Source organism: Staurois parvus, unplaced genomic scaffold (genome assembly GCF_062004578.1).
Source record: "Staurois parvus isolate SC_StPar_1 unplaced genomic scaffold, SC_StPar_1.0 ptg000337l, whole genome shotgun sequence".
NCBI lineage: Eukaryota > Metazoa > Chordata > Amphibia > Anura > Ranidae > Staurois > Staurois parvus.
In genome coordinates this window covers 459,489-475,119 of record NW_028318133.1, presented here as the reverse complement: position 1 = coordinate 475,119, position 15,631 = coordinate 459,489, and the positions used below count along the sequence as shown (strand labels likewise).

The following is a 15,631-nucleotide window of genomic DNA, read 5'->3' as shown; positions in this document are numbered from 1 at the left end:
CGTGGTCACCAGGAGGAACAGAGAGGGAGAATCTCCCCAGTGCGGAAGCAAACAGCAATACAACCCTGACAGGGGTTCTAACCCTGCACTGCTATATCCAAAACCAACAAAAAAAACGTTTTTATCTTTGGAAAACGTAACAAGTTTTTATATCTTTCTTTTTCAATAGCTCCGCCGCAGATGATTCCTCTCACCTCCTCTCTTTGCCGTTCCATTGTTTGAACCGTAGAGTTTCAGTAACATTGGCGTCATCGGAGAACCAGAGCTCCTTGGAGAGCGGCGGTCTCATATATGGCTGGTCTGTCTCGTCTGACACAATGAGGACCTAAAAGAATGATGGAAACGCTTTTTAAAAAGTGATACAGATGAAGAAGAGCAAAACCAAAGTAATGTATCAAACTATACAATCAAACCATTGAACACCATTCCTACTCTTTACACATGGTCTCCATTTTCAGCAAAATCAAGTAAAAAAAAAAAAAAAAAAATCAACTGCAAAGCTTTTGAGTCATATTTTTTATTGTTCATATAAAATAACATCACATTTACATTTAGCATTCTGCTTTTCAGCCAGCAGGTGGAGCTTTAGTCCCCTTTTAGCTTTCTGCAGGCTCTCCATTCGCTTCTTTGACCTCAAGCTGAAATGAACGCACCTGAGTGAACCACTCATGACAGTGGCTATTCCCCGGATCGGATGGTTCATTGAAGCAGGGCTGCTGTTCGAAACCAATCACGGGGCCCCATACAGCAAACCTGACAGGGCCCCCTCAAAAAACAAAAAAACAAAACAAAAACAGCCCACTAGGCTTCAGTTATGAACGAACACGAGTGATTGGTTCCGATCACTCATTGCGTTCATTCAGGAAATGAAGGGGTTGGTAAATGTGCCATAAATTTAGCATTCTGCTTTTGAGCCAGCAGGTGGAGCTTTAGTCCCCTTTTAACTTTCTGCAAGCTCTCCATTCGCTTCTTTGACCTCAAGCTGAAATGAATGCACCTGATAGTGGCTATTCCCCGAATCGCATGGTTCATTGAAGCAGGGCTGCTGTTCGAAACCAACCACCGGGCCCCATACAGCCAACCTGACAGGGCCACCTCAAAAAACAAAAAAAAAACCCAGCTTATTAGGCTTCAGTTATGAATAAACACAATGATTGGTTCCGATCACTCATTGCGTTCATTCAGGAAATGAAGGGGTTGGTAAATGTGCCATAAATTTAGCATTCTGCTTTTGAGCCAGCAGGTGGAGCTTTAGTCCCCTTTTAACTTTCTGCAGGCTCTCCATTCGCTTCTCTGACCTCAAGCTGAAATGAACGCACCTGATAGTGGCTATTCCCCCGGATCGCATGGTTCATTGAAGCAGGGCTGCTGTTCGAAACCAACCACGGGGCCCCCTCAAAAAACAAAAACAAAAAAACAAACAGCCCACTAGGCTTCAGTTATGAATGAACACAATGAGTGATTGGTTCCGATCACTCATTAAGTTCATTCAGGAAATGAAGGGGTTGGTAAATGTGCCATAAATTTAGCATTCTGCTTTTGAGCCAGCAGGTGGAGCTTTAGTCCCCTTTTAACTTTCTGCAGGCTCTCCATTCGCTTCTTTGACCTCAAGCTGAAATGAACGCACCTGATAGTGGATATTCCCCGGGTCGGATGGGTCATTGAAGCAGGGCTGCTGTTCGAAACCAACCACCGGGCCCCATACAGCCAACCTGACAGGGCCCCCTCAAAAAACTTAAAAAAAAAAAAAAAAAAAAAAAAGCTCATTAGGCTTCAGTTATGAATGAACACAATGAGTGATTGGTTCCGATTACTCGTTGCGTTCATTCAGGAAATGAAGGGGTTGGTAAATGTGCCATAAATTTAGCATTCTGCTTTTCAGCCAGCAGGTGGAGCTTTAGTCCCCTTTTAACTTTCTGTAGGCTCTCCATTCGCTTCTTTGACCTCAAGCTGAAATGAATGCACCTGATAGTGGCTATTCCCCGGGTCGGATGGTTCATTGAAGCAGGGCTGCTGTTCGAAACCAAACACGGGGCCCCCTCAAAAACAAAAAGCCCACTAGGCTTCAGTTATGAATGAACACAATGAGTGATTGGTTCCGATCACTCGTTGCGTTCATTCAGGAAAAGAAGGGGTTGGTAAATGTGCCATAAATTTAGCATTCTGCTTTTGAGCCAGCAGGTGGAGCTTTAGTCCCCTTTTAACTTTCTACAGGCTCTCCATTCGCTTCTTTGACCTCAAGCTGAAATGAACGCACCTGATAGTGGCTATTCCCCCGGATCGCATGGTTCATTGAAGCAGGGCTGCTGTTCGAAAACCAACCACGGGGCCCCCTAAAAAAAAAAAAAAAAAAAAAAACAGCCCACTATGCTTCAGTTTTGAATGAACACAACGAGTGATTGCTTCCGATCACTCATTGCGTTCATTCAGGAAATGAAGGGGTTGGTAAATGTGCCATAAATTTAGCATTCTGCTTTTGAGCCAGCAGGTGGAGCTTTAGTCCCCTTTTAACTTTCGGCAGGTTCTCCATTCGCTTGACCTCAAGCTGAAATGAACGCACCTGAATGAAGCACTCATGACAGTGGCTATTCCCCGGATCGGATGGTTCATTGAAGCAGGGCTGCTGTTCGCAACCAACCACGGGGCCCCATACAGCCAACCTGGCAGGGCCCCCTCAAAAAACAAAAATGTTTACTATGCTTCAGTTATGAACACAAGGAGTGATTGGTACCGATCACTCATTGCGTTCATTCAGAAAAAGAAGGGGCTGGTAAATGTGACTTATTTACCGGACCCTTCCCTCAGTCTTCATCCTGAAGGATCCTATTGTGTGACTGCAGTTGCAGGCGGAGAGGAAGGGAAGCCGGCAGCACTGCAGGGGGGGGGGAGCACACAGGGGAACCTGGGCAGCAGAGGGAAACGTATGGTGCACAGGGAAGGTGATGGGTGTGGCGCGGAGGGAGGGGGGGGGGGAATTACTGGAACCGATTCCTGGTATGGCGCTCTCTGCAGCAGCTGAAAGCCAGCGGGAGGGAGAGGAGAAGAAGCCCAAATGAAGGGATAGAAAATCGCACTGAAGGGGAAAGCAGATGAATCGCACCGGAACGCATCCCACATTCCCATGTGAGTCTAGTGTGAAGCAGCCCTAAAGAAAAGCCAAAGGCCTCATTCACATGAGCATACTACAGCGTACACCCGTGTGAGGGCCGTGTCCCATGCATCCCTGTGCAGGAAGTCCCATTCATGTCCATTGGGATGCAGTGGCTGCACAGACAGTCCGCAATCCTAAATGCAGACAGTCAAATGGACAGCAGCGGGTACGTCCATGCAGCCTCTGCATCCCAATGGACACAAATGGGACTGCCAGCACAGGGATGCAAGGAACTCCTGTGCATCCCCCATGCAGGTAATCATGGCCGTTCCATGGGTTTATACTGTAGTCCTTGTGAATGAGGCCAAAATGTCCTCATCTGTATACTCCTTCCGCCCGGGTTCAAATATATTTTATTAATTTCAGGTACTTATATAGCGCCGACAATTTACGCCGCACTTTACATATATATTTTACATTCCTATCAGTCCCCGCCCCTGAGGAGCGTACAATCTAAGGTCCCTAACATTCATATACTAGGGCCAATTTAGACAGGATCCAATTCACCTACCAGCATGTCTTTGGAGGGTCGGAGGAAACCGGAGTACCCGGAGGAAACCCACGCAGGCACGGGGAGAACATGCAAACTCCAGGCAGGTGGTGCCGTGGTTGGGATTCGAACCAACGACCCAAGTACTGCCAGGCGGAAGTGCTAACCAGTTAGCCACTATGCTGCTCCAATATGCGGTGTATCGCATGTGATTCGCACAGGAACCACACCACATTCCTGCGCAAATCACATGCGATTTGCGTGTGGTGCGATCGGAGCCATCAAATATGTGCAGGACCCCTTTTTTTTAAGTCTGCACTAGAATCGGATCACATGGGTATTCACACCTATGCGATCCGATTCTGCACATCGCACCGCATTTCGGGGTGTTAACCACTTGCCGTCCGCCTGCTGTTTTTAAACGGCAGGACGGTGGCACTCCAGGGGCGGGTTGCCGTTCATAAACGGCACCCGCCATTTCTAGCTGTGTGCGCTCCCTGGGAGCGTGCAGCACCGCGATCTGGTGCCCACTGTGTCCTCCGGACACAGTGAAACACCGATCGTCGGACAGTACCTCTGTACGAGGTCCCGATCATGTGATCACTGATAGGCCAATCAGTGATCACATGCAAAGTAGTAAGCAAGATGTCACTTGTGACATCATTGCTAACTACGTGTGAAATCTGTGAATGACCACAGAGATCACATGGTACAGGGCTATTCACAACAGCCTTGTACCATGTGACAAGCTGTGACCAATCACAGCTCACTCAGTATTTCTCAATGGCTGCAAGAATGCAGACAGAGAGAAAGAGAAATGATTGCTTTTACATCCTATATGGGTGTAAAAGCAATAACTGTAAAAAAAAAAAAAAAAAATCTTCATCACCCCCCACAAGTAGTACAGTGTCACCGTGGTGACACTGTACTGCTAGGGTGACAGTATGTAAAAAAAAAAAAAAAAAAACAAATAATCTAAAAAAATAAAATAAAAATGTAAAAAAAAAGTTTAAAAATTATAATTTTTGGTTATAAACTAATTTGGCTTATTTTTTTTTTACTGAAAATATAACTGAATACATTTTGGCCAAGATTTATGATGAAATATTATTTATTTGCAAAATTTTATAAGAAAAACCCTTTTTTCAAAATTTTGGGACATTTTCATTTACATAGAAAAAAAAATACAAATCCCAGCGGTGAATAAATACCACCAAAATAAAGCTTTATCTGTCTCAAAAAATGTGTATAAATATATAAATATATATAAAGAAATCATCAAATCATAAGTCCAGAAAAAAATATATATATGCCAATACCACAAAAAAAAAAAAAAAAAATATATAAAAAAACTTTTAAGTGCAAAAAACTTTTGTGCAAAAAAGTGTCTAAATATGAAAAATTTCACCAAAAAACCTTGATAATATAATGGCAGATCATCCATAAATATATCTTCAGAAACGGAAGCTCTCCAACACACCGATCCTCATCGATCGAAATAACAGGATGAAAAACTTTGTAGTTAATCGAAAATCCACTTCTCCAATAGAAAAAGGACCACCTTCAAACGTATCCATGGGGGGAAATGCCAAGCACTCGAGAGAAACAGAAAGACTTCATGGTGCAATATTATAAAAACCAATTCCTTTATTAGGTACTCATTGCACTTACTCAAGAGGTGTCCCAGCCGACACCAGCATCAACAGCATAACAGCAATCACATAAACGAGCCTGGCTACTCAGCACATGCGCAATAGCTGGCAGCCAAAAACGTAATGACGTCACATCAATCAAGCTCCGCCCTACGCGGGTTCGATGACATTGGCTCGCAATGTCATCGAACCCCCAAAAAAGTTCGATCTGTTTCCAAATTTAAATGGTTTTTTTCCTTGTAGGAAGTGTAAAGTTTGTAGGACTGTAAAAGTTGGTAATAATAAAAAAAGAAAGTCATTCTGCTCCTCATTTTCCAAAAAAGAATATGATATTAAATCCCTGATTACATGCAATTCTACACATGTGATTTATGTTTTTAGAATGTCCATGTCATTTGAGATATATTGGGAGAACTGGGAGATGTTTAAAAACAAGAATAGACGAACATATAAGAAACATAGTAAAAGGATTTGATAAACATAGTGTATCCAAACATTTCAAATTGGTACATAATTGTGATCCGAGCTTACTTACCTTTTATGGGATCGAGATGGTAAAACCCCATTGGAGGGGCTCGGATTTGGTTAATGAGATTTCCAAAAAAGAGACGTTTTGGATTTATGAACTAAATTCCTTGCAACCATTAAAATGTCGATATAGATTTGAATTGTTTTCTCACAAATATTTAATTTTTATGTTATTTTAAGTATATTTTTATATAGGCAACTGTTTAAAGATGATATATGGGAGATTGTATGCTTTTTGTACAATTTTTGCATTATTTTTGTATTATTACTAGAGTTCCCCTTTATTTGTGTTTAAAGTGTTACTGGCCCTTTAAGTTCCCTTTTTGAAACACAGTCTTAGAGGGTGCAGGCCCGTTAATGTATTTATTTATTTAATTTATTTATCATTAGTGTTTTATTTAAATTTCTTTTTATTTTATTTTTGTTCTCTTGTTTTAAAGTTTTTTTGCTTGTGATGGCAAATATATTGGATACATTGTATATCCTTTGTGGACTCCTGTCATCTGTGGGGCGGCTTGCTTTTGCTTGATTCCCCATTGATGTCAGCTGTTCGTTTCCTGTGAGTGAATATTTAAGGAGGTTGAGACGTCTCACATCTATCCGCTCCATGAGGACGTCGATGACGAAACGCGTAGGGCGGAGCTTGATTGATGTGACGTCATTACGTTTTTTGGCTGCCAGCTACTGCGCATGTGCTGAGTAGCCAGGCTCGTTTATGTGATTGCTGTTATGCTGTTGATGCTGGTGTCGGCTGGGACACCTCTTGAGTAAGTGCAATGAGTACCTAATAAAGGAATTGGTTTTTATAATATTGCACCATGAAGTCTTTCTGTTTCTCTCGAGTGTTTGGCATTTCCCCCCATGGATACGTTTGAAGGTGGTCCTTTATCTATTGGAGAAGTGGATTTTCGATTAACTACAAAGTTTTTCATCCTGTTATTTCGATCGATGAGGATCGGTGTGTTGCAGAGTTTCCGTTTCTGAAGATATATTTATGGATGATCTGCCATTATATTATCAAGGTTTTTTGGTGAAATTTTTCATATTTAGACACTTTTTTTGCACAAAAGTTTTTTGCACTTAAAAGTTTTTTTATATATTTTTTTTTTTTTTTTGTGGTATTGGCATATATATATTTTTTTCTGGACTTATGATTTGATGATTTCTTTATATATATTTATATATTTATACACATTTACTAGCGCAAATTATTTATTTATTGGTACACTTTATATATGGTGATTTTTTGCAGCTGGTACACTATTAGTAAGTTATATAATTTTGACCATAGGCGCTATTATTAATTTTTCTTATATCTGTCTCAAAAAAATGGTAAAAAATTCATATGGGTACAGTGTTGCATGACCGCGCAATTGTCACTGAAAGTGTGATAGCGCTGAAAGCTGGAAATTGGCCTGGGCAGGAAGTGGTTAACTTAACACGGGAGAATGTCACCAGCACACCGAGGATCACCAATATGGGTACAAAAGTCTCGCAGGACCCCTTCATCAGGCATGTGACCAACTTAACATGCACACCCGCAGCCATTCTCACGGACGGGGTGCGATTCTGACGCGGTGCGGAATTCTGCACCGCATCAGCATGAACCCCGGGCTCCAGGTTAGTGATGTGCCGGGGAAGCAAATTGCGATTAAAAACACAGAGAAGAGGCCCCATCTGCATATTTCAGGGCCTCCAAGAACATTGCAGGACAGTCACCTTCGCTCCCGGATCCCGAGCACGTATGGATCGAGCTGCGGCAAATGACGCTGTTCCTCCTCCAATCAGAAGAAAGGGCACGTGGGACGGCAACGCGGACGCTGCAACTTTCGCTACTGGGCTTTCTAAAACAAAGAGTTAGAAATGGTGGACATAATGAAAAACGGAGACAAAAAAATGTAAAAGTAAAAAAATGTACAACACTCCAGTCTCCTACCTGCTTTATCTACATCAGCTTTGCTAGGTTCTGCTAAAGACATACAATAATCAGCGATTGCTCCAGATCACACAATACTTTGTATCCCGACTCCTCTGTGGCCACTTACCTATACTAACCGTACTTTCACTTTCCTCTACAATAAAAAAAAAAAAAAAAAAAATTACAAATCGGTAAAACAATAAACCTACATAAGGGTGCAATATGCAACACGGCCTATAGGGACAGTTCACCCCACGTGCAGTCCAGTGTGCATCAAAAACGCATTGATAGTAGTTTCCATTGGCATAGTTCACAACAGTGCGGTCAGTTCCAGAAAAAAAAAAAAAAGTAGAACACGCTGCATTTTTTTTCCTTCACTGAGCTGTACTGGAACGCAGTAAAAACGCACTGGAATGCACATGTCCTTATTTAAGTTGACAAAAAAGAGGGGAAAAAATGAACCGGAACGCATCAAATACAAGTCACAAACCCACCAGAACGCATAAAAAACACGTCACAAACCCACCAGAACGCATCAAAAACATGTCAGAAACCCACCAGGACGCATCAAAAACATGTCAAAAATCCACCAGAACGCATTAAAAACCCACCAGAACATGTCAAAAACATGTCAGACACCCACCAAAACGCATTAACATGTCAAACCCACGAGGACGCATCAAAAACCCACAAGAACACGTCAAAAATCCACCAGAATGCACTAAAAACCCATCCAAACGCCTCAAAAACATGTCAGAAACCAACCAGAACGCATCAGAAACCCACCAGAACACGTCAAAAACATGTCGAAAACCCACCAGAACACATAAAAAGTCAAAAACCCACCAGAACGCATCAAAAACCCACCAGAACACGTCAAAAATCCACCAGAACGCATTAAAAACCCACCAGAACGCATCAAAAACCCAACAGAACACGTAAAAAACATGTCAGAAACCCACCAGAACACATCAAAAACCCACCAGATCGCATCAAAAACATGTCAGAAACCCGCCAGAACGCATCAAAAACCATCCAGAACGCATCAAAAACATGTCAGAAACCCACCAGAACGCATCAAAATCATGTCAAAAACCCACCAGAACGCATCAAAAACCCACCAGAATGCATCAGAAACATGTCAAAAACCCACCAGAACGCATCAAAAACATGTCAGAAACCCACCAAAACGTATCAACAAGTCAGAAACCCACCAGGACGCATTAAAAACCCACCAGAACGCATCAAAAACATGTCAAAAACCCACCAGAACGCATCAAAAACATGTCAGAAACCCACCAGAACGCATCAAAAACCCACCAGAACACGTCAAAAACATGTCCGAAACCCACCAAAACGCATCAACATGTCGGAAATCCAGCAGGACGCATCAAAAACCCACCAGAACACGTCAAAAACCCACCAGAACGCATTTAAAACCCACCAGAACGCATCAAAAACCCACAAGAACACATAAAAAACATGTCAGAAACCCAACAGAACACATCAAAAACCCACCAGATCGCATCAAAAACATGTCAGAAACCCGCCAGAACGCATCAAAAATCATCCAGAACGCATCAAAAATATGTCAGAAACCCACCAGAACGCATCAAAAACCCACCAGAACGCATCAAAAACCCACCAGAATGCATCAGAAACCCACCAGAACGCATCAAAAACATGTCAAAAACCTATCAGAACGCATCAAAAACCATCCAGAACGCATCAAAAACGTAAAAACCCACCAGAACGCATCAAAAACCCACCAGAATACATCAAAAACGTAAAAACCCACCAGAACGCATCAAAAACATGTCAAAAACCCACCAGAACACATCAAAAACCCACCAGAACGCACCAAAAACATGTCATTAACCCATCATAACGCATCAAAAACTGTTCAGAACACATCAAAAACGTAAAAACCCACCAGAACACATCAAAACATGTCAGAAACCCACCAGAACGCATCAAAAACCCACCAGAACACATCAAACAGATGTCAGAAACCCACCAGAACGCATCAAAAAACGTCCAAAACGCATCAATAACCCACCAGAACACATCAAAAATGTAAAAACCCACCAGAACGCATCAAAAAACCACCAGAACGCATCAAAAACGTAAAAACCCACCAGAACGGATTTTGTAGGATTAGAGACAAGGTGTGTGATTAATGCCGGCCAGACACGGGTCAAATTCTGAACTAATTTTCTTTAGAAAACCTGCAATTTTGTGCGTTTTGTTAATGCGACGGCGCCACCATTGATATTGACATTCAACCAGCCAAGCCTTCAATTTCTCCCCATGTTGCTACAGAAAAGAATTTTCGTAGCCAGGAATCTGGAGAAGTCTGGCCAGAAGTGGTCTTCCTGGAATTGCCGCCAAACCAACCAGTGGGACCCAGGTACACCCCTCCCACTGCCTGGAGAAGTCTGGCCAGAAGAAGTGGTCTTCCTGGAAGAAATCTTACCAAACCAACCAGTGGGACCCAGGTACACCCCATCCACTGCCTGGAGAAGTCTGGCCAGAAGTGGTCTTCCTGGAAGAATTGCCGCCAAACCAACCAGTGGGACCCAGGTACACCCCATCCACTGCCTGGAGAAGTCTGGCCAGAAGTGGCTTCCTGGAAGAATTGCCGCCAAACCAACCAGTGGGACCCAGGTACACCCCATCCACTGCCTGGAGAAGTCTGGCCAGAAGTGGTCTTCCTGGAAGAATTGCCGCCAAACCAACCAGTGGGACCCAGGTACACCCCATCCACTGCCTGGAGAAGTCTGGCCAGAAGTGGTCTTCATGGAAGAATTGCCGCCAAACCTCCAACATGGAGACAAGGCTAAGCGACTCAACTATGCATGAAAACATAGGAACTGGGGTGCAGGAAATGGCAGCATGCGAGTCAAAATGTGAAATATTTGAGAGGCAGTTTGTTTTTGAAGGGCTGGACAGCGGGGCAATAATGAGTGTCTGCAGTCAACTGTGAAGCATGGTGGAGGTTCCTTGCAAGTTTGGGGCTGCATTTCTGCTAATGGAGTTGGAGATTCGGTCAGGATCGATGGTGTCCTCAACGCTGAGGAATACAGGCAGATACTTATCCATCATGCCATCAGGGAGGCGTGTGATTGGCCCCAACTTTATTCTGCTGCAGGACAACCACCCCAAACACACAGCCAATATCATTAAGAACCATCTTCAATGTAAGGAAGATGAGGAGTCCTGGAAGTGATGGTGTGGCCCCCGTAGAGCCCTGATCTCACCATCATGGAGCCTGTCCGGGATGACATGAAGAGACGGAGAAGAATTTGAGGCAGCCGGCATCCACAGAAGATCTGGGCTTAGTTCTCCGAGATGTTGGGGACAACCTACCTGAGGAGTTCCTTCAGAAACTGCATGAGGAGTTCCTTCAGGTAGGGAGTTCCTACCTAGACCATGGGTGTCAAACTGGCGGCCCTCCAGCTGCTGCCAAACTACAAGTCCCATGAGGCATTGCAAGGCTGACAGGTAGAAGCATGACTCCCAAAGGCAGAGGCATGATGGGACTTGTAGTTTGACACCCCTGACCTACAGGTAGAAGAACTGAGGCAAAGGGTGGTCACAGCAAATATTGGAAGAATCTCCAGTCATCTGTGTGGAGAAGCTGGCTACCTTCGGGACTCCAGATGACAGTTCTTCCAGCTCAGATCTGGGGGGGGGGAGGGGCATCACAGTGAAGACCAATGGGTAGCAGCAGGTAGAGGTAAGTGTACAATTTTGGGGGGGTTGTCGCATTAAATGCCAAAACTCACCACTAGACTGTTTTATGGACTCCACAGCAGACAGCCTCTGACCAAGCCGATGGTGATCCCCGTGCAGGGTTCTGTACGCCTAAGACGGGAAAAAAAACAATAATGTAGCCTTCAAACTGTCACACACGTTACAACCCGATTGTAGGATCTGCCAACCACTACACCCGGGACACAGCGAGAGGAACCAACGTGGCTCCTCCCACTAGGCCAGCTCAGAAACCGGAAGCCACGTCCGGTTTCGGTAAACAAGCGTCTGATCAAACCGGTCTCTCCGTCTGGATCGGGCGCTGTCGAGGCCGGAGAGATCTAGGGGCTATCAGACCCCCGCAACTCTCCACAAAGAGAACCTGTCAGGGCCCATGCTATCGCAAGGGGGGTTGTTCATCCTTTGTGATAGCAATAAAGTGGATTAAAAAAAAAAAATTAAAATAAAGCTACAGTGTTAAAAAATAAATAATAAAATGGAAAAAAATAACGGTACAGTATTAAAAATAAATAATAAAATGATAGGAAAAAATAAAAATAAAGGTAGTGTTAAAAATAAATAAAATGGGGGGGGGGGATAAATTAAAGGTACAGTGTTAAAAATAAATAATAAAATGGAGGGAAAATAAATAAAAATAAAGGTACAGTTTTAAAAATAAAAAATAAAATACGGGAGGGGGGGGGGAATAAATTAAAGGTACAGTGTTAAAAATAAATAAATAATAAAATGGGGAATTAAATAAAAAGGTACAGTGTTAAAAATAAATAATAAAATGCAAAAAAAATAAAGGTACAGTGTTAAAAATAAATAAATAATAAAATGGGGAAAATAAATAAAAATAAAGGTACAGTGTTAAAAATAAATAATAAATTGGGGGGGGGAATAAATTAAAGATACAGTGTTAAAAATAAATAATAAAAAGGAAAAAATAAAGGCACAGTGTTAAAAAATAAATAAATAATAAAATGGGGGGGGGGGGGGGAATAAAGGTACAGTGTTAAAAATAAATAATAAAATGGAAAAAAAAAAAAAAAATAAGGGTGCGGTGTTGAAAATAAATAATAAAACGGGGGGGGGGGGAATTAAAGGTACAGCGTTAAAAATGAATATTAAAATGGGGGGATAAAGGTAGTGTCAAAAATAAATAATAAAATGGGAAAAATTAAATAAAGGCGCAGTGTTAAAAATAAATAATAAAAAGGGGGAAAAAAAATTAAAGGTACAGTGTTAAAAATAAACAAATAATAAAATGGGGGGGAGAAAAAAATTGGAGCGCCCCGTCTCACCCCCATACAAAGGTTTGGTATCTATTTATTTGGCGTAACATCATCTTTTATATTTTAGCAGTTGGGTATTATATTGTGTTTTGGCGCAATAAAACTCATTAAACTGTGTTTTTTATTTACAAAAAATTTGCATATGAAAGCCGCCGTGCAAATATTGTGTGACATACAAAATACGAAACCCCCACCACGTTATTCTCTAGGGCCTCTGCTTAAAAAAATTAAATAATAATATATAATGAAAAATAAAAAATATATGTTTCGGGGTTCTAAAAAAAAAAAAAAAAAATATTGATTTTTTTTTTTCTACATGTAGGAGGAGTTAGCCCATCAATATGCCGCCATGCTTGTACCAGGAACAGTGATTTATAACTCATCAAATTAAAAAAAAAACTGTCGCAGATTTGAGAAGTGGGAGGGGCCAAGAAGGACACAAGGCATACTTTTGCTTCTGGTTGGAGGTTTCCTTTAGCCGCCTAACCCCCAACCCCATGCAAGCTGTTCGGTTACTCACGTATACTCCGGCCACCACTGAGACACCGCCCACAGCGAGCCCATAAAAAAGACTTCCAGGCTGGCCAGGGTTTGCAGAATTTCCAGAATATCTCAGGAGTTGCTTGGCAGGTGAAGACGAGTGCTGAAGTAAGGAACCTGCAATAATAGGGGATGTCAGAAGAGGGCGCTCCACGTCACTGACTGCATGTATGGAGATAATCCCGGCAGCAAGAATTACCACCCCATCTCCCACCCCCCCATATGTTTATAGGGCCTCCAGCTGCTGCCAAACTACAAGTCCCAGGAGGCATTGCAAGATTGACAGTTACAAGCATGCCTTCCAAAGGCAGAGGCATGATGGGACTTGTAGTTTGACACCACTGATCTAATACATCAGATACTGCAGAAAGGGAAACTGCTACAATGTTGCAGAGATGGATCTACGTTGGGGGATCAGTTGTTCATCTGATAGACCTGATACACACCACTGCGATTCATCACGCGATTTGACAGTTAAAAAAAAAAAAAAAAAAAAAAAAAAAAAAAAAAATCGCATGACAAGCCACACCCCATACAACTGTTTACACCGTTGCGACTCAAGACGCAGCGACTTTAAAAAAAGAGTTCCTGCGCTGCTTTTCATTGATTTCTGTTAAAGTCGCAAGGCACGAAATCGCACTGATCGGCGGCTTTGAAGTTGCTCTGAAGTAACGAAATTTCAAAGCCGCACCAGTGTGAGCCAATGAGAATGCCCCATTCACACTTTATGTAACTCGCGTTTCCACTCGCGATTTATATGTGATTCCACGCGTCGCACTTAGGGCAGGTCATTCGCTTGGGTGGGCATGTCCTCCCATGGAAGAAAAATATATTTGAAATATATTTTAAAAATATTCTTCCAAACTATATTGCCATATATTTAAAATGCTACAATTTTGTCCGTATTCAATATATTTTATATTTCAAAATATATTTAAAAAAAAAAATTATATTATCTATATATATATCCCTATATTGTAGTATTTGTCATGATAAAAAAAAACCAAATATTGACATATATTTGAAATACTACAATTTTCGCCATATTCAATATATTTAAAAAAATAAAAATAAAATAATAATAATATAATATATATATATATATAAATAATTATACAGTATTTATAAAGCGCCAATAGTTCCCTCAGTGCTGTACATTACAAAGGGGACAGAACATGTGACAGATATATATATATATATACACACACACACACACACTGCATGCTGAAATGCGTTGTTATTACAAAATATATCAAAAATATTTTTAAAAATACATTTTCAATATACTGCATGTCTTTAAAAATACAAATCTACATTTTTGGAATGCATTTACAAACATATGTAAAAAATATGTTAAAATGACTTTTTTTCTATGTTAAAATAATCTGAAGAATATATTTTAAAAAAAATTGATTTTTAAAAATACATATTTTTAAAATATATTCTTCAAAATTTTTTTAACATATAAAAGAGTCATTTTAACATATATTTTTACATATGTTTGTAAATGCATTCCAAAAATGTAGATTTGTATTTTTAAAGACATGCAGTATAGTTGAAATGTATTTTTAAAAATAATTTTCATATATTTTGTAATAAAAACGCATTTCAACATACAGTATATATGTATGTGTGTATATAATTTTTTTTTTTAAATATATTGAATATGGCCAAAATATACATACAGTGTGTATATATATATATATATATATATATATATATATATATATATAAAATACATTTTGAAATATATTGAATTTGGCCAAAATTCTAGCATTTCAAATATATGTATATTTAAAATATTCTTCCCAAATATATTGACATATATTTAAAATGCTACAATTTGGCCGTATTCAATATATTTCAAAATATATTAAAAAATACATAAATATATATATATATATATATATATCCCTATATTATAGTATTTGTAATGATAAAAAAAAAAAAACAGCATATACCCACATAGTAGAAAAATATATTTTAAATGTATATTTAAAATATTCTTCCCAAATATATTGACATTTAAAATATATTTTTCTCCTATGTGGGTATATACTGTTTTTTTTTATCATGACAAATACTATAATATAGGGGTATATATATATATATATATATATATATATTTATGTATTTTTAATATATTTTGAAATATATTGAATATGGCCAAATTGTAGCATTTTAAATATATGTCAATATATTTGGGAAGAATATTTTTAAAACATATTTCAAATATATTTTTCTTCCATGTGGGCTATGCGTGTTGGTCGCCCAGAAAAAGCTCCTGCTCCTTTGCGAGCG

General features: G+C 40.4%; 1 protein-coding gene across 1 annotated transcript in view; it reads right to left on the bottom strand.

Annotated features, from left to right (window-relative positions):
- AIFM1 (apoptosis inducing factor mitochondria associated 1) overlaps positions 1–15,631 on the bottom strand; it is a 47,661-nt gene that overhangs the window by 30,756 nt on the left and 1,274 nt on the right. Inside the window, 6 exon segments of the mRNA XM_089684134.1 lie at positions 195–325; positions 7,541–7,665; positions 7,758–7,790; positions 7,867–7,893; positions 11,528–11,606; positions 13,311–13,447. Of these exon segments, the coding sequence (XP_089540260.1) occupies positions 195–325; positions 7,541–7,665; positions 7,758–7,790; positions 7,867–7,893; positions 11,528–11,606; positions 13,311–13,447 (532 nt within the window).